The sequence below is a fragment of the Tachysurus fulvidraco genome, chromosome 10, assembly GCF_022655615.1.
Source record: "Tachysurus fulvidraco isolate hzauxx_2018 chromosome 10, HZAU_PFXX_2.0, whole genome shotgun sequence".
NCBI classification, from domain to species: Eukaryota; Metazoa; Chordata; class Actinopteri; order Siluriformes; family Bagridae; genus Tachysurus; species Tachysurus fulvidraco.
The window spans coordinates 23,014,789-23,031,634 of NC_062527.1; the positions used below are offsets into that span (position 1 = coordinate 23,014,789).

A 16,846-nucleotide genomic window follows, 5' to 3' on the forward strand; every position below is an offset into this window, starting at 1 on the left:
TTACTGTTTTTAGCATGTGATAGTTTGAAACTCAGGATCATTGTGGATTTGTTTTGCCAAGGTATGTTTTGTTGTTTTTATTTGTTTTGTTTGTGTGTTTGGTTATAAGTGATGTATGCAAATGATTTAATTTATTTAGAATGTGGGTTTGATGTTCGGGACCACCGTGCAGTTGGCTGGTTGGTTTCGTTTCGTTAAGGTATGTTTAATTTTTATTTTATTTGTTTATTTGAGTGTGACTGGTAATAATTAAATGGCCTATTGGTGACTAGTCGCTGTTCTCTTTTGGGTTTTCTTTTTTGTAAAATTGACTGCTCCCTGTGGTGAATGTATGTTAAATCCCTAGCCAGCTGGTGTTTTGTTTCTTTTCGAATTATTAAGTTTGTGTAATTTGGTTTAATGGTTGGCTAGGGGATTTTGTTTTTATTTTTATTTTTCCTTTCTCTTTTTAAGTACATTTGATTTTCTGTGTCTTCCTGTACCCTTTGGGTATACCCCTTGGGTAGCTTCCCACCAATTTGTGGGGAATCAGAGATGGGGATTGATAGAGCCCCAACAGGTTTTGTGTGCTTAATTGTGTGATGTATTGATATTGAGGGTGCATTATTAATGATTTGTGGTGGGTTTATGGGGTGGAGATTGCTGTGCTCATACAGTTTGCAGTGAAACTACTCTTCCCTGTAGGAAGCTCTATTATCTTTTGTCTGCTGAGTATACCATCTGAAGGAGGCTGCTCTGGGGGACTGTGTCTGGTCAGGGTGAACGACCCAAATTATTTTTATGTTCTGTTAAATAAAGTTTAATGTGTTCTATTTTATGCTTACTGTGGTGGATTTTCTTTGTATGCACCTGAGTTCCCTGGGCATTCGGGTTGCTACATTTTGGCGCTGTGAGCAGGGCTGCGATTATTTTGCAGATTTGTGTTTTTGGGAGCAGTTCAGTTGTTTTGTTTTTTACATTTTTTTTTTTATAAGCTAGAGAACAGCGGCTAGAAAGATCAGCCTCCTCTTCTGCATCACCGTCTGGTCGCTCGGCAAGCCTTCAAAATGGAAGAGGAGCTGCAACGACTACGTGCTCAAGTGGAGCAGCTTACGTCGGAAAATCAAAGACTCTTGGGGCCAAGTCAAGGTGGGAATGTGGGGGAAGGACAAGCTAGTGGGGGGGATGTTTCTTCATCACGCAGAGAACAAGCTGTGTATTTTCCCAGAGAACGTAAATGCTCAAAGTTTTCTGGATTTTCAGCTGTTGGGGCATTGTCTGTGGAAGAATGGATAGAGGAGACTCAGAGTTGTATTAGGTCAAGGTATATGTCTGAATGGGACAAAGCTCTCTTTCTTTTGGATCATTTAGAAGGAGAGGCCCATAATGAAATTAAATATCGGCCTCAGGGAGTGAGGGAAAATTCTGAACAAATTTGAGGTTTTAAAAGAAGTGTATGGATGTTCAAAATCATATGTTTATTGGCAGCAAAGGTTTTTTGATCGAAAGCAGAGGGATGGGGAATCATTATACGAGTTTTCACATGCCCTGTTGGCTCTAATGGAACGGGTAGAGCAGTGCAAGCCAGGTGCTATACCCAATACCGAGACTGTTGTTAGAGATCAGTTTTGTGAAAATGTGCGTGACTCTATGCTTCGCAGGGAGCTGAAAAGGTTGGTACGAAGTAGAGAGACTGTCACTCTTAGAAGTACGACGGGAGGCTGTCCAGTGGGTTGGCAAAGGGCAACCTAACAGAGACAAGCAGGTACGCTCTACCCCATATACTTACGAGACACATGTTACACCTAGATGTGAGGCTCTTTGTGTTCAGTCTTCTACAGAGTTGATAGAACTTAAGAATATAGTCCTGAAACAACAGGCACAGTTGGACTTGTTGGTAAAGCACCTCGCTCCTGCTATTAGTAAACCTTCTGGTCAGAACAATCGATTTAAGCGTGCACCGGATGGTAGACCAATTTGTATTAAATGTAACCGACCTGGGCATATTGCTCGGTACTGTGATACTGGTCTGGATACTCATGGGGGGGAACCGGTTAGAGAACCCTCTGGGCTGTCGGAAAACTAGTGACCCCCAGCGTATTGAGCCATACGCTGGGAGGAACGGTAGAGGGCTCCTGTGCAGATTCTTCAGTTTATGATCGGTTAGTAGGACAATGTCCTGCTTTAGGTGTAAAGATGGATAATGTGAATGTTCCATGTTTAGTGGAAACGGGTTCTATGGTCACGACTGTGACCGAGAGTTTCTTTAATAAGTATCTTTCTCATGTAAAAAAGCAAGAGTGTGAGTGGCTTGGTTTAAAAGCTGCTAATGGGCTTGATATTCCTTATATAGGTTATATGGAATTAGACGTGAATGTTTTAAATCAGTGCATTCCAAGGCGTGGTATTTTGATTGTAAAAGATCCTATACATACAGCATTACAAACTCGTAAGACCATCACCCCAGGTATCTTGGGGATGAATGTTCTGAGGGAATGTTATCAGAGTCTTTTGGATCAATATGGGGCTGGGTTATTCCAGACCCCGCTAATACAATCAGCCACTCCGGGGTTTCGGCATGCACTTAGGCAGTGTGAGAAAACTGAGGCCGTTCTTAATTCAACAACTGCATTTAAGGTAAAGGTGTTAGGAGATCAGCCTGTTTGTATCGCTGCTGGAACTCTTTCTATGGTACCTGTGACATGTCCCCAGTTTCCTTTAGCAGAATTTTTGTTGGAGCCTTTGGGCCCAGAAGAAGGTACCCTCCCTGAGGGGTTACTTGTCTCCCCAGCACTCCTACAAGCAGAGTACGGTACATTATATGCTCCTATTACGAATGTTGGTTCTTTGGACGTTTGGCTTTTTCCATGGAGAGTGGTCGGTACAGTGCAGGTGGCATCAGTGGAAGTGGAGGCCCCCGCCCCTGTGGCCTTTTCAGTCAGCCAGACTGCCTCAGAGCGTGTGGCTTTTATAGCCACTCAACAGGTCTTGATGGACCACACTGTAGAACGTTTGGAGTTTCCTTCATTCGAAGGGTTAACTGAAGAACAAGCCATGCAAGCAAAGTCTCTTCTTCTTAAGTACTCTCGTTTGTTTTCTAAAGATGAGGGAGATATAGGGTGTACTGAGCTGATTGTTCATGAGATTCCGTTACAGGATGATATTCCTGTTCGCCAGCCCTATCGTTGCCTTCCTCCATCACAGTATGATTTAGTAAAGAAACACATTAAACAACTGTTGGATAGTCAAGTTGTTAGGGAAAGTAGTAGTCCCTACTCTTCCCCTATTGTAGTAGTGACTAAGAAAGATGGAACTATCAGGTTGTGTGTTGATTATAGGCAACTAAATGCAAAAACCCATAAGGATGCCTATCCACTTCCTAGAATTGAGGAGTCACTAGATGCATTGTCAGGTGCGAAGTGGTTTTCCAATCTTGATTTGGCCAGTGGCTATAACCAGGTACCAGTGGCGGAGAAAGATAAGTTCAAAACAGCTTTTTGTACACCTTTTGGCTTATTTGAATTTAATTGTATGCCATTTGGCCTCTGTAATGCACCGGGCACCTTTCAGCGCTTGATGGAGCGCGTGTTTGGTGATCAGCGGTACCATTCAGTGTTGCTCTACCTTGACGACGTGATTGTGTTTTCCTCTTCTATTAGTCAGCATCTGAAACGGTTGGAAGAGGTGTTTTCCAGACTTGAACGACAAGGATTGAAGATTAAGTTGTCAAAGTGTAATTTTTTTCAGAAACAGGTTAAGTACCTAGGACACGTGGTGTCTGCTCAGGGAGTGGCAACTGATCCCGATAAGGTAAGGGTGGTACGGGAGTGGAAACGTCCTATACAATTGGCTGAATTACGATCGTTTCTTGGATTTGCCAGTTATTACCGTCGCTTTGTTAAGGGTTTTCCTTCTCTAGCTGCTCCATTGCATCAGCTGGTGAATCGGATGAGTGGGCCCAAACGGAAGGGTAAAACCCCAAAGCTTCCACTAGGGTCAGAGTGGAATGAAGTGTGTGAGAATGCTTTTGAATCCCTGAAATTGCGTTTGATTACTGCCCCAGTCCTGGCCTATGCTGACTTCACTAAGTCTTCTGTGTTGGAGGTAGATGCCAGCTATGGAGGGCTGGGAGCTGTACTTTCTCAGGAGCATAATGGAAAACTTTGTCCTATTGCGTATGCTAGTCGGGGGCTGAGGCCCACCGAAAAAAACATGGATAATTATAGCTCCATGAAGCTCGAACTTTTGGCAGTGAAAAGGGCAGTAACCGAAAAGTTTCGAGAATATTTGTTAGGGAGTAGCTTTACTATTTTTACTGACTACAATCCACTAAGTTATCTCCAGACTGCAAAATTGGGTGCGGTGGAACAGAGATGGGCTTCTCAATTGGCGTCTTTTAATTTCACTAAGATATCGCCCAGGTCGTAGTAATGGTAATGCAGATGCCCTGTCGAGGCAATATTTAGAGAGGTTTGCTTCCGGGACTGACATTCCGCCCGTTTTGGGGGAGTCTCCGTCCAGAGAAGCATGGAGGGAGGTGGAGTGTAGGGAAGTTGTTGCCTTGGCCGGGCGGACGGTTGAGGACCTTTCTTTGCTTCAGGAAATTGATCCAGTGATTGGTCCAGTGTTAAAGTTTTTTCGTTCTGGGTGTCAGCCTAGATCAGAAGAGCAAAATGTGATGTCAGCAGGGAGTAAGGAGTTGTTGCGGCACTGGGATCGGTTAAGGGAGAAAGGAGGCGCGCTGCATCGTGTAATACGACTGCCAGGAGAGTGTAAAGAGACCTTCCAGGTTGTGCTTCCCCAATGTTTGCAGGATGAGGTGCTTCAAAGTGTGCATGATGGCCATGGGCATCAAGGCATTGATCGTACTTTCCAGCTGGTTCGTAGTCGGTGCTTTTGGCCAGGTATGACAAAAACAGTAGAACAGTGATGTCAAAAATGTGAAAGATGCATTTTAAGTAAGGCAGTCCAACCAAAGATTCGGTCATTTCAGGGTACGCTTCAGGCCTCTGGTCCGCATGAGGTCTTGGCAATAGACTTCACAGTTTTGGAGCCAGCAAGTGATGGTCGAGAAAATATACTGGTTTTTACATATGTTTTCTCCAAGTATACTCAAGCTATTGCGACCAGAGATCAGAGAGCTAGTACTGTTGCTCAGATGTTGGTGCAGCAGTGGTTTCATCGTTTCGGACCACCAAGTCGAATTCATTCGGACCAAGGGAGAAATTTCGAGAGTATGGTGATTCAGCAGTTGTGTAAAATGTATGGTGTCCAAAAGAGTAGGTCCACTCCCTACCACCCTCAGGGAAACGGGCAGTGCGAAAGATTTAATCGCACCCTCCATGATCTGTTGCGGACTCCGCCACCAGCACAAAAGAGACACTGGCCCCGTCATCTTTCGCAGGTTGTTTATGCATATAATACCACCGCCCATCATGTGACTGGCATGACTCCTTACTATCTGATGTTTGGATGTGACCCTAGACTCCCAGTGGATTTCCTTTTAGGGAAGGGTGTTATGGAGGATAGTTTTGGTACCATTGAGGACTGGGTGCAGGGTCATCAAGAGAGTTTAAGGGTAGCACATAGTCATGTAAGGCAACAGTTGCAAGTTAAAGCAGAGAAGCGGAATAAACCACACAATGAGAGAGTAAATGATAAGGGATTACAAGAGGGACAGCTTGTGTATCTGAGGAATCATGTTAGGGGAAGGAATAAAATTCAGGATTTTTGGGACCCATGTGTTTACAGGGTGGTCAGAGGTCCTTGTGGACACGAGGCCGTGTACTCCGTAAGACCGGTATCAGGGGAGGGCCCAGTTAGGACAGTGCATCGGTCAGAATTGAGGAGTGCTATACAAAAATCAAGTATTGATGCATCTGATTTGCCAATTGGACCGGGTACTGGAGATTTAGCTTTGAGTTCCTCAGTGGATGAGGAGGAGACATTTTGGGGGCCTCTTGTAATGGTGGAAGATCAGGTAGACGATGTTGATCACCTAGATGAGTCCGGGTCCCTTGCGGCGGTCTAGTAGGACTTCTGCTGGTTGTCATTCTAACCCTTACAGATTGCCACGTTCTGTGGTTGCAGAGCAGTCAATTAATAGTGAATAACAGTTTTTGTTTTTTCCTTTTTTTTTTTTTTTTTTTTTTTTTTTTTTTTTTAATTGGGGGGCAATGACAAGAATTCCAGGGGGTGGATTGTAGCAAGGTAACAAAGAGGGGCGGGGTCTCTAACCCTATTTAAAGGATAGGCGAAAGCGAAGGGCGGTTGGGGTCCTGTTAGCAATTGCCCGGTGCGCGGCTTGTAGCTGTGTGGGACCATTAGTCCCGGTATATTTCCCCCGGTATAAGTATTTTACTGTTTTTAGCATGTGATAGTTTGAAACTCAGGATCATTGTGGATTTGTTTTGCCAAGGTATGTTTTTGTTGTTTGTTTTGTTTGTGTGTTTGGTTATAAGTGATGTATGCAAATGATTTAATTTATTTAGAATGTGGGTTTGATGTTCGGGACCACCGTGCAGTTGGCTGGTTGGTTTCGTTTCGTTAAGGTATGTTTAATTTTTATTTGGTTTGTTTATTTGAGTGTGACTGGTAATAATTAAATGGCCTATTTTGTTATAGGTTGTTGGATGATGGTGACTAGTCGCTGTTCTCTTTTGGGTTTTCTTTTTTGTAAAATTGACTGCTCCCTGTGGTGAATGTATGTTAATTCCCTAGCCAGCTGGTGTTTTGTTTCTTTTCGTATTATTAAGTTTGTGTAATTTGGTTTAATGGTTGGCTAGGGGATTTTGTTTTTATTTTTATTTTTCCTTTCTCTTTTTAAGTACATTTGATTTTCTGTGTCTTCCTGTACCCTTTGGGTATACCCCTTGGGTAGCTTCCCACCAATTTGTGGGGAATCAGAGATGGGGATTGATAGAGCCCCAACAGGTTTTGTGTGCTTAATTGTGTGATGTATTGATATTGAGGGTGCATTATTAATGATTTGTGGTGGGTTTATGGGGCGGAGATTGCTGTGCTCATACAGGTTGCAGTGAAACTACTCTTCCCTGTAGGAAGCTCTATTATCTTTTGTCTGCTGAGTATACCATCTGAAGGAGGCTGCTCTGGGGGACTGTGTCCGGTCAGGGTGAACGACCCAAATTATTTTTATGTTCTGTTAAATAAAGTTTAATGTGTTTTCTATTTTATGCTTACTGTGGTGGATTTTCTTTGTATGCACCTGAGTTCCCTGGGCATTCGGGTTGCTACACAATGTACTGAAGTGTGTAAGCTTGTTTCTCTCCACCTCTACTGATATGAGAGGGAGAGAGAGAGAGACTTTTTTGACTTTTACCTTTACAACACTTTATTTATGCAAGTCACATCATAAAAATGAATGGTGACTTAATAAATAAAAAGTCTTACACTCGCTCACACACAATCACCAATGTGTCATCATTAATGACGTCAGTTTTCATTCAATTTATTACGAGTTTTCAATCATTTCTCTTATGAATAATTTCCTTAACGTCATGCCATCATTTTACATATGTTATGTATTCAGATATAATAACTTTATTTATTTTTGTTTATTAATTATGTTTTCAGTAGTAAGTGTGTCCTTTTTGGCTTGAGCTCCTATAAACTCATTCTACAAACATATTTTCCCCCACATTTTCCAACACTTCCTGACTCAACCATTACTTCTTCCGAACTCTTACACACAATGAAACTAAAACTAAATACCTTTTACAGCCACTTAAGTGAGAACAGGAACTGACTCATTTCATTACATTTAATACACACTGTACAGTTTCTTATCCAGCTGGGGCTTGTTGGATCAGATCATTAGTGAACTGCTGGAATAAACACAGGGATGTGGTAGCCTAGAGGTTAAGGTGTTGGGCTACCAATCGGAAGTTTGTGAGTTTGATTCCTTCGTCCACCAAGCTGCCACTGCTGGGCCCCTGAGCAAGGCCTTAACCCTCAATTGCTCAGATGTATAAAAGCAAGATAAAATGTAAGCCGCTCTGGATAAGGGCTTCAGCTAAATGATGTAAATGTATCAGCCTAGAGTTTATATCAAGTTTGAAAAACTTAAACAGACTGATATTAACACAAGGTGAAATGTAAAGCATGAGCAGTCGTGTTTAAAATGTGGCTGTTGTTACTAATATAAATGATTTTAAATGTTGTGTGACTGTAAGCTTAGTTTCACATCCTAATACTTCATGATACACGACACTTCCTGGTTGTAATGTGTGTTACACGTTACATGTAACAACCAGAGGAGGGACAGGAACATCGTCAGCAGGACAGGAGAGTTTCTTCCTGCATCATCTAGAAGGAGACACATTCATGGCTGTAAGTAAACCTGCTTCTCATTTCTCAGGGTTGTGAGCTGTTAACAGTTTAATTGTGAGATCAGTGAAGTTCTGCTGGATTTCTAAAACCTACCATAAACACACCAACCAGTCTGAGGTGTAATGTGTGTTTACCTGTGGCAGGTGGCGGTGTTACTGATTTATTGGGCACTGAGATGGAGAACAAATTCATTAAAACATTAAATTAAACTGTGCACAGTACAGGGTAAGTAAAACATCTCAGTACTAATCAGTCAGCGAGCTGTGAGGAAGTTAGCAAGCTAATATCCATCTTTTAATTAAACACCTCATTTATTTTGTGTTTGTTAGCTGTACATTCGTATCGGGTGAAAAACACACACCCAGAACTGTAAAAGAACAAACTTTAATCTATTTAAGATTAGTATTAATCTGTCCATCGTGATGAGTTACAGAAATCCAGTGAGAAGTTAGTGTAAAGTTAATCCATTACATTAATCACAGAAAAAACCTTGATATAATGTGAGGACAAATGTTACAACAAATATTTCTTTTTTTTAAAACAAATAAACTATAAAATTGCTGCACAAAATTTACTACTACTTTATTTCCAAATATTTAAAATTAATGGCGAAAATAAACGAGATGATTTTGTCTATGATTTTTGACTAATCGTTGCTGCAGCTCTAGACACAGGCTCACCTTTAATTGAGAGTTCACAATGTCGGATCAAAGCCCAGTCAGGAGAGCGGACTGCCTTACGGCTCACTAACAGGTAGCTGCTTTAGGTTCCTGCATCATCAATACTGACATTCATCAACACCAGAGAACAGTTTCCTTTCCTCAGCTCACCCTCAGGAACGTCCACACGTCCTTCATATCCCACACCCTCATAAAAGCGCGACCCAACCCTCTCGAACACTGTCTCATTAGCAAAGAGCCACTGAATATGTGGGATTGTAGACGTGATTGATGTGACATTAAACACACAAAGCAGGACAGCCGAGCAGATACAACCTGAGAACCTGTGCAGAGGAAGAAAACATAAAAAACATGGTTGAGTACAGGGGCGGTTCTAGGATTTCATCTTTTTTTATTGCAAAACGACAAACACAACATACACATTTTGTTCAATGCCACACGAAGACAAACAAGAGGTATCAGTCACATAGGTTACCAGAAAAGAAAGGAAAAGGAAAAAAATAATTATAAAAAAAATAATTCTTGTAAAATAACACGTTTTCTGAGCTTTTTTTTTTTTTTTTTTACTTTTTCCAAAAGATTACTGTATAACTTGAAATCATTTATAAAATGGGACAGATTTGGTTTACAAAGGGCCCACTTTGTTTTGTGTATATGGTACTTTCCTAATACAATGAATAGTCGTGTAATATATTGTTCATTATTTCCCAAATTATCTCCCTCAAAATAAAAATAAAAAAACACATCGAATTTCTACCACATAACACAATTTTCTACTAATATAATTTTCCATATCTTTCCAAAAAAGTCTTGAGTAGATACAATGATAAAACAAATGCAAAATTGTTTCTTTCTCCTGACCACAAAATTTGCAAGCATAATAAATATTAAGCTTAAATCTTTCCAAAAACAAGTTTAACAGGATAAATCATATGTAGAATTTTGTAAGACACCTCCTTAATTTTATTATTGACACAAAACTTGTTCAGTATTTTCCATGTTTTATCCCAGTATACAGTATATTGCCAAGTATGGAAGACCAAAAAAAACCTTGCTGCAGGGAAAGAAACAAAACAGAGGGCATTTCTTATAATATTATTGCTACACGTTTGTTTCAAGATTAACATTGCCGATGTATAAACTACTACAAAAGTCATTTATATTCATTTGCAAGTACCTGTGTTTCTCTATTCAGATAAAGCAGACAGCTGAAGACACACTTTTGAAAGACTACAACACGCGTGTAAAAGCAAAGTAAAAAAAAAATCGCTCTTGTATCAAACTGATAAATAATTTTCTTTCCCATCGACGACATGTCCTGCATTTTAACGTCATTTTTTTTTTCTTTGGTAAATAAATAAATGAAATCTGAATTTAGCAAATTGGTGTGGTCTAAAAGAAGAGGAATAAAACACTTTTGCAATTCTGTTGTGGGAAAATTCTCATGTTTCCCGAACATCTGAGCGTGTAATAAACACTACACATTAGTTTAAATTAATTTGTACTGTTCATAATGATCTGGAAAGTTTCTGAAATCTAAGCTGTGAGTTGTAATGAAACCTAATGATGATGCCAATGATCAGCACTCACTTTTATTATTACTTTAACTTTTCACTGCTTCTATACACACACACACACACACACACACACACACACACACACACACCACTCTGTGCACTCCTGTCTCTCTATCCAGCTCTCTTCTCTTTCTCTTTTCGATCTTTACCACATGACCTCAGAAACTTACTGTACAGTTTAATATTCAGCTGCGGTTTGCCGGATCAGATCATTAGTGAACTGCTGAAATAAACAATATATCAGACCAGAGTTTTCCTCATATGTATAAACTATATGGAGTTGCTTGAATCTTGTGGATTTAAATAGACAAAAAAAAAAAAAGATCTACAATCTAAAGCATAATGAAACATGTTAAATCTTGCTGAAGTTAATCAGTGGCATGTAATAAAATATATAAGCTTCATTAAGGTCTTTTTCACACCCATTAATTGATTCTTTTGGTTTGCTTGTTGTTTGGATTATTTTGATTTTCTTACAGTATCCTGTGTGCATAAATATTATATACTCTGATTCAGAACCGAGCACAAGATTCAAGCAACTCCATACTGAATACACTCTATACATGTTTAACTAAAGTTAATTCTATTTATATTATAGAGTTTAATAAAGTTAACTCACTTCCTGGGCCGAGGATCTGCAACATGTTGACTGCCAGTCAGAGTAAAATGACCATGTGTTCACTGATCCCAGTCTGGACTGATTTAATATATGTCTGAATTTCTCAAAACGGATGTCTCTCAGCTCCCCTGTCTCTGAGAAGCACAAGCCACAACTAGAGAATCACTAGGTTCATTGTTCAATCAAACACACACACACACACACACACACACACACCCCACTTTGTGCACTCTCTAGAGTCATTGTTCAATCAAACAGTTCTTCTGTTTGTGCTATAAAAAAAAAAACCCTTCTGCTTGTCCTGATGTAATTACGTCACCGACTGAACTGGTGAGTGACTCTTATGCTGTATACCTGTACATACTGTGTGTGTGTGTGTGTGTGTGTGTGTGTGTGTGTGTGTGTGTGTGTGTGTGTGTGTGTGTGTGTTATAAGGTACATTAAAATGCTTAGAAACTTTGGAACTTTTGAACATCTGAACACACAGTACAGGATTTTCACTTTCTCTTCTTAAAAATGCAATAACGTATATTTTTGCAAGCACTCGTCTGAACTAAATGGAATATTCAATGGAATAAATGGACGATTCAGTGCGTGCAGTGAACTGAACAAATCCAAGAGATTTGAGAACCAATTTATATTTTTTATTTATGGAGTTATTTACAGAGTAAAGACTGTAACGTAGCCAAGTCTAAGGAAGGAAAACTTGATCTTGTCTCTAGAAACAATGTACACAATGTAAGCTTTAAAAAGTAAAATATTAATCTTGAATTTTGTATTCTATTAATGTTTATATTATTCTTTATATTACCCTTTTTTTTCTAAGTTTATGTTCTGTAAAGCTGCTCTGAGACAATGTCAATTGTTTAAAGCGCTATACAAATAAACTTGAATTGAATTGAATTGAACTTTTGAGTCTGGTTCCTCTCAAGTTTTCTTCCTCTTCCATCAAGTGATAATGATCAGGCAAATAAGACCTGAGACAGGAGAGGGCAGTTCAGTGGCTCCCTTTACATGCTGTCTGAAATACTACCAGTTTGGTTTGCTCTCTTTACATTATCATTAGTGGTCTGGTTTCAGGTTTGTGTGTGTGTGTGTGTGTGTGTGTGTGTGTGTGTGTGTGTGTGTGTGTGTGTGTGTGTGTGTGTGTGTGTGTGTGTGTGTGTGTGTGTGTTGTTTAAACAACCCAGTCTCAAGGCAGTTCGTGACAGAGGTCACGAAATGTAATCTGTTTGATTCGTGTTCTGGAGACGAATTTAGACTGGGTTGGTTTAAATGTCCTTTCATTAAATACAATAATAAATCTAACTGATTCACGGGAAAATATGATCATGTAAATAAATAAAGAGGGAAAATACGAAGAAGTAAAAGGGGAAACCCTGAATAATAAAGAAAGCGAAACTGAATGATGTTACTTTAATAAAATGCGGCACGCACAAACACACGCTCTCTCTCTCTCTCTCTCTCTCTCTCTCTCTCTGTCTGCCTGCAGGATAAGACTCAATCATGTCATTTGTTACAGTGAGTATGAATGTTATTGCTTCAGAGAAACTTTCAGAAGGCTTTTTTAGGAAGGATTAAAAAGGGAGAAATGATCAGAGTTTAAGCTGCAGTTAAGATGTGATGATTTTTTATCAAGGATTCGTGGTTTTATTAGAATGAGCGTTTATTTAAACATCTCCTCTGATGCTGTGTGTGTGTGTGTGTGTGTGTGTGTGTGTGTGTGTGTGTGTGTGTGTGTGTGTGTGAGGAGCTCATTCACAGTACTGAACACACTGAGTTTATTCTCTACATGTTGTTGGGGGTTTTATAATTATTACTGCAGCTCGGGTGTTTTATTGAGTTTTGGAGATGAGATCAGCTTCATGTTGCTAATGTAGACTGTATAAGAGTTTAAAAAAAGACTGATGATTTATAGCAATTCAAAAATATCTGAAATATCTGTACATTGAATCAATCTTTAGCCTCTTAAAACTGACTGTTTTGTTCAATTAATATGCATTTAAACCCTTTGTGATAAAACTTGTTTAGATATTTTAACATGTACACTTGGAACTGGGTTCTTATTCTCCGCATCCTTATAAATTATTGCTGCTTAATATGAAAGTGAAAGTATTTTTATTTTTATACAGGGAGTAAAACACACACTAGTGTGACAGGAGGAGAGGCCATTAATATCATGCTTTAATTTATATGTAGAATTTATCTGTCTGTGTGTGTGTGTGTGTGTGTGTGTGTGTGTGTGTGTGTGTGTGTGTGTGTGTGTGTGTGTGTGTGTTTGGGTTCGCAGAAAGTTTAGCTCTTTACAGTAAAGAGGAAATGACAGTAAATGACATACACAAACAGAAAGTGAAAGATAATCTTAAGGGAAAGTATTTAAAGGGAAAGTACCACATTGGGACAGAACCTGTAATAGACAATTACAGCTATTTTTCTGCATTAACATACTGGGGTTTTTTTGTATTTATTTCATTGCTGTGAAATGAGAACTGTGCTATTTGTTTTCTTGAATTGTGAAAAACTGGTTAATTTCTTACTATGTACTAATAATCTAAAGTCTGTTTTTGTTTTTTTTTTTAATTTTAGAAAATTCTCACACAAAACTCCATGATCTCTATTAAACATCATGGTCTCACTACTTCATATTGCATCATATGGTTCGTGAGTATAGGTAGGTGTCCACTTTTGTTGAATTACAGACAACATAAGTCTCCAAACATGAACAAATTAACTTTAAGTTGCTAAAATGACGTTATTGTATTTAAAATGTTCCCACAGGCTTCCTCACAGCAGACTCTGAGATATCAGCTCGAGTGGGTTCCACAGTTATCCTGCCGTGTGAGTGGAGAGATGTCCATCTCCAGATACCTCATGTTCAGTGGAACACAGTTTCTGAGACGGTGTTTGAGAGAAAGGGTGTGGAGATGTACGTGGGTGAGGGATATCAGGGCCGTGTGGACGTTCCTCAAGACAAGCTGCTTAAAGGAAACTGTTCTCTGGTGCTGAAGAACGTCACACTCACAGATGCAGGCGTCTACGAGAGCTACCTATCTGTGAGGCGCATGAAGAGATCCAGCTCTACGAAATGGGTTTTAGTCCAGTGGCTCAAGCTCTCAGTCGATGGTACGTAGATATCAGAAACCCACAGAGTTCTGGACTCTGATTGGTCTATATCGATGTCTGACAGGTTTATATCATTGTACTCGCTCTGATACGTTATCGTTACCATAGTAACAGCCCACTCACAGGAAACGGAATAAAAGATGTGTGTAAGGAGATATTTCTGTATAATGTGGTGAAGGAGTCTCCAGTGTCAGTGCTGTGTACCAGTCAGAGGTGAAACTGGAACTTTAAGTGCTGCAGCATCTTCAGGACGATGGAGTTTACACTTATTGGTGGTTTCTCAGTAACACGACAAAATTTTTGTCTTATTAAATTGATGAGAGAGAATTAAGCGAGGCTGGTGAATGAACGAGGGTTTATAGCTGCTGTGATGTGTTTCAGCTCCAAAGTTAAGAAACAGAGAACATTAGTGAAACTCAGGAGATGAACACCAAGTTAATGAAGGTGATTAATGGTGTTAAACAGTGGAATGTTTACATTTGTTTTTCCTTCTTTTCCCAACCATAGAAACACCAGAGGAGACTGTACATCACACTCTATCTGCCAGAGGTGAGTGACTTTATTTTAGTACATTTTATTCAGAAAGATTAAACCAAAGATTTTGTTCTGCTCTCTGCAGTAATGTTCAGTTCCTTCCTCACACACTGCTAGACTAGGTTTAACGTGTTAAGTGTGGAGCATCATTAGATCTATGACACAGTGTTTAACGTTCGTTTTCTTTTCCTCCTAAGAAACACCTGAGGAAGATTTAAATGCATGGATGACTGGTAAGTGCTGAGTTTAGAAAACTACAGAAACCTCTCAGATATTCCAATGGAAATACACAATAATGGACTGTAATTACTTTTCTTTTTCTTTTTCTCTCTCAAGATGATGCAGGAGTGACTCATCCTGGACCTCAGATCATCCTCCTTTCGCTTCTTGCATGTTTATGTGTCCTTCACTTCTGAGTAGAATTTACAGAAACCTGGACATTAATAGTTAAAATCTAATATTATATAAACTAATATAATTTATCATTTTTATTATTACTTTATACAAATTTCAGCTAACGTTGCTGCTTACTGATGATAAACGGAGCGTAAACTGGCACTGGAGACTGGAGACTCCTTCCACACAGATGAATGTAAAATATAATGAACTATAGAAACAATATTTATAAGAATGAGCACTTTAATTATCTCTGTGATACAAATTTATATAGTTTTTAAATATTATCCGAATTTGGAGCTTCTGTAATTTAGGGTAATGGAAAAATATGATTATACACTACAACAAATACCTCATATGCTTCCTTTTAAACACTGTTGTTTAAAGTAAAAAAAAAAGAAAAAGAAAAGAAAAGAAAAAGAAAACACCAGTTTCGAAGCTATAGTATAAGAAGTTCATCATTTGAACTCTGTTGCACTAGACAGTGAAATGAGACAATGTTCTACAGGATAATGGAGTTAAATAGAACAAACACAGAGTTATGAACTTAAGTTCTACACACAAAGTATATCTGAGCAATGTGGTGTAAACAATGAGACAAAAACATATTACAAATGAAATGAATAAAGTGTTTAATTTTATTTGTATTTATTAAAAAACTTTTTCTATCTCTTTTTCATTTTTGTTAATAATATAATCATATTTACTTTACTTTTCATCTTCTGTTAAAATTTATGTTAATAATCCATCTTCACACTTTATTACCCAACACCATGAGACTCATATCATATGATTTCTATACAAATTCTCATGAATTAAGAAGAGTCAGTGATTTTTTGTTGTATTTTATAGATATCACTTAATATACAAGTATATATAAAATAAAAAAAAGAGTATATACACATTAAATAAGTAGAACTGTACATTTGTGTATACAGTCATGAACCAGTGAACCAGTCACCATAATTACACACTGTTATTACTGTTTAACTGCAATAATAAACAATAACAAAGTATTTTAAACAATATGTGCACTAAAAGAAATTTTAAAAAAAAAAAAACATGCAATTTTACCTGTGTGCAATATGTCTGTTAGTGTAACTACTTACTCGTGGTTTCTTTTTTCTTCTTTGTATTTATACATTGTGTTGTGTTTATACTGTATATTATTTTATGTCTCTATTATATTATATTTGCATTTCTTTCTCTTTGCTGCTTATCTTATGTTATTTCTCACAGAAAAGTGTTGCAATTACACACGTTTTGCTATACACATGTACATTTCCTTTGTGTGTATTGAAACAACACGAAAAAAATAGAGGAAAAAGCAAATGTGACATAATTTCACACACAACTACAAAAATGGGCCGGACAAAATTATTGGCACACTTTCAAAATTGTGGATAAATAAGTATGTTTCAAGCATGTGATGCTCCTTTAAACTCACCTGGGGCAAGTAACAGTTGTGGGCAATATAATAATCACACCTGAAAGCTGTCATGATGGAAGCACCTGTCTCATCCTCCGATCGCCAACAGAGGGAACCGTCCCCGGGGTATTAACACTTCCGGACTACATTTCCCATAAGC

The 16,846-nt window shown here is 38.7% G+C and overlaps 1 protein-coding gene and 1 long non-coding RNA gene across 2 annotated transcripts; one reads left to right on the top strand and one right to left on the bottom strand.

Annotated features, from left to right (window-relative positions):
- Positions 1 to 6,668: 6,668 nt before the first annotated feature.
- LOC125145780 lies at positions 6,669 to 11,346 on the bottom strand. Its single transcript, XR_007144215.1, has 3 exons — positions 11,205 to 11,346; positions 9,009 to 9,331; positions 6,669 to 8,304 (listed from the first exon to the last, which is right to left on the bottom strand). It is a non-coding gene; the product is annotated as an uncharacterized LOC125145780 (long non-coding RNA).
- A 1,261-nt stretch (positions 11,347 to 12,607) lies between these two features.
- LOC113638735 (programmed cell death 1 ligand 1-like) lies at positions 12,608 to 15,925 on the top strand. The gene is made up of 6 exons (XM_027140189.2): positions 12,608 to 12,725; positions 13,791 to 13,875; positions 13,983 to 14,327; positions 14,835 to 14,876; positions 15,059 to 15,094; positions 15,198 to 15,925. The coding sequence occupies exons 1-6, from the start codon at positions 12,711 to 12,713 to the stop codon at positions 15,275 to 15,277; spliced, it is 603 nt and encodes a 200-aa protein (XP_026995990.2). The 5' UTR covers positions 12,608 to 12,710; the 3' UTR covers positions 15,278 to 15,925.
- Positions 15,926 to 16,846: the final 921 nt, after the last annotated feature.

Excerpts from the sequence above, each read along its gene's own strand:
- LOC113638735 (XM_027140189.2), top strand. Across the intron at positions 14,328-14,834 it reads GCTCAAGCTCTCAGTCGATG|AAACACCAGAGGAGACTGTA; the intron begins GTACGTAGATAT and ends TCCCAACCATAG. Across the intron at positions 14,877-15,058 it reads TCACACTCTATCTGCCAGAG|AAACACCTGAGGAAGATTTA; the intron begins GTGAGTGACTTT and ends TTTCCTCCTAAG.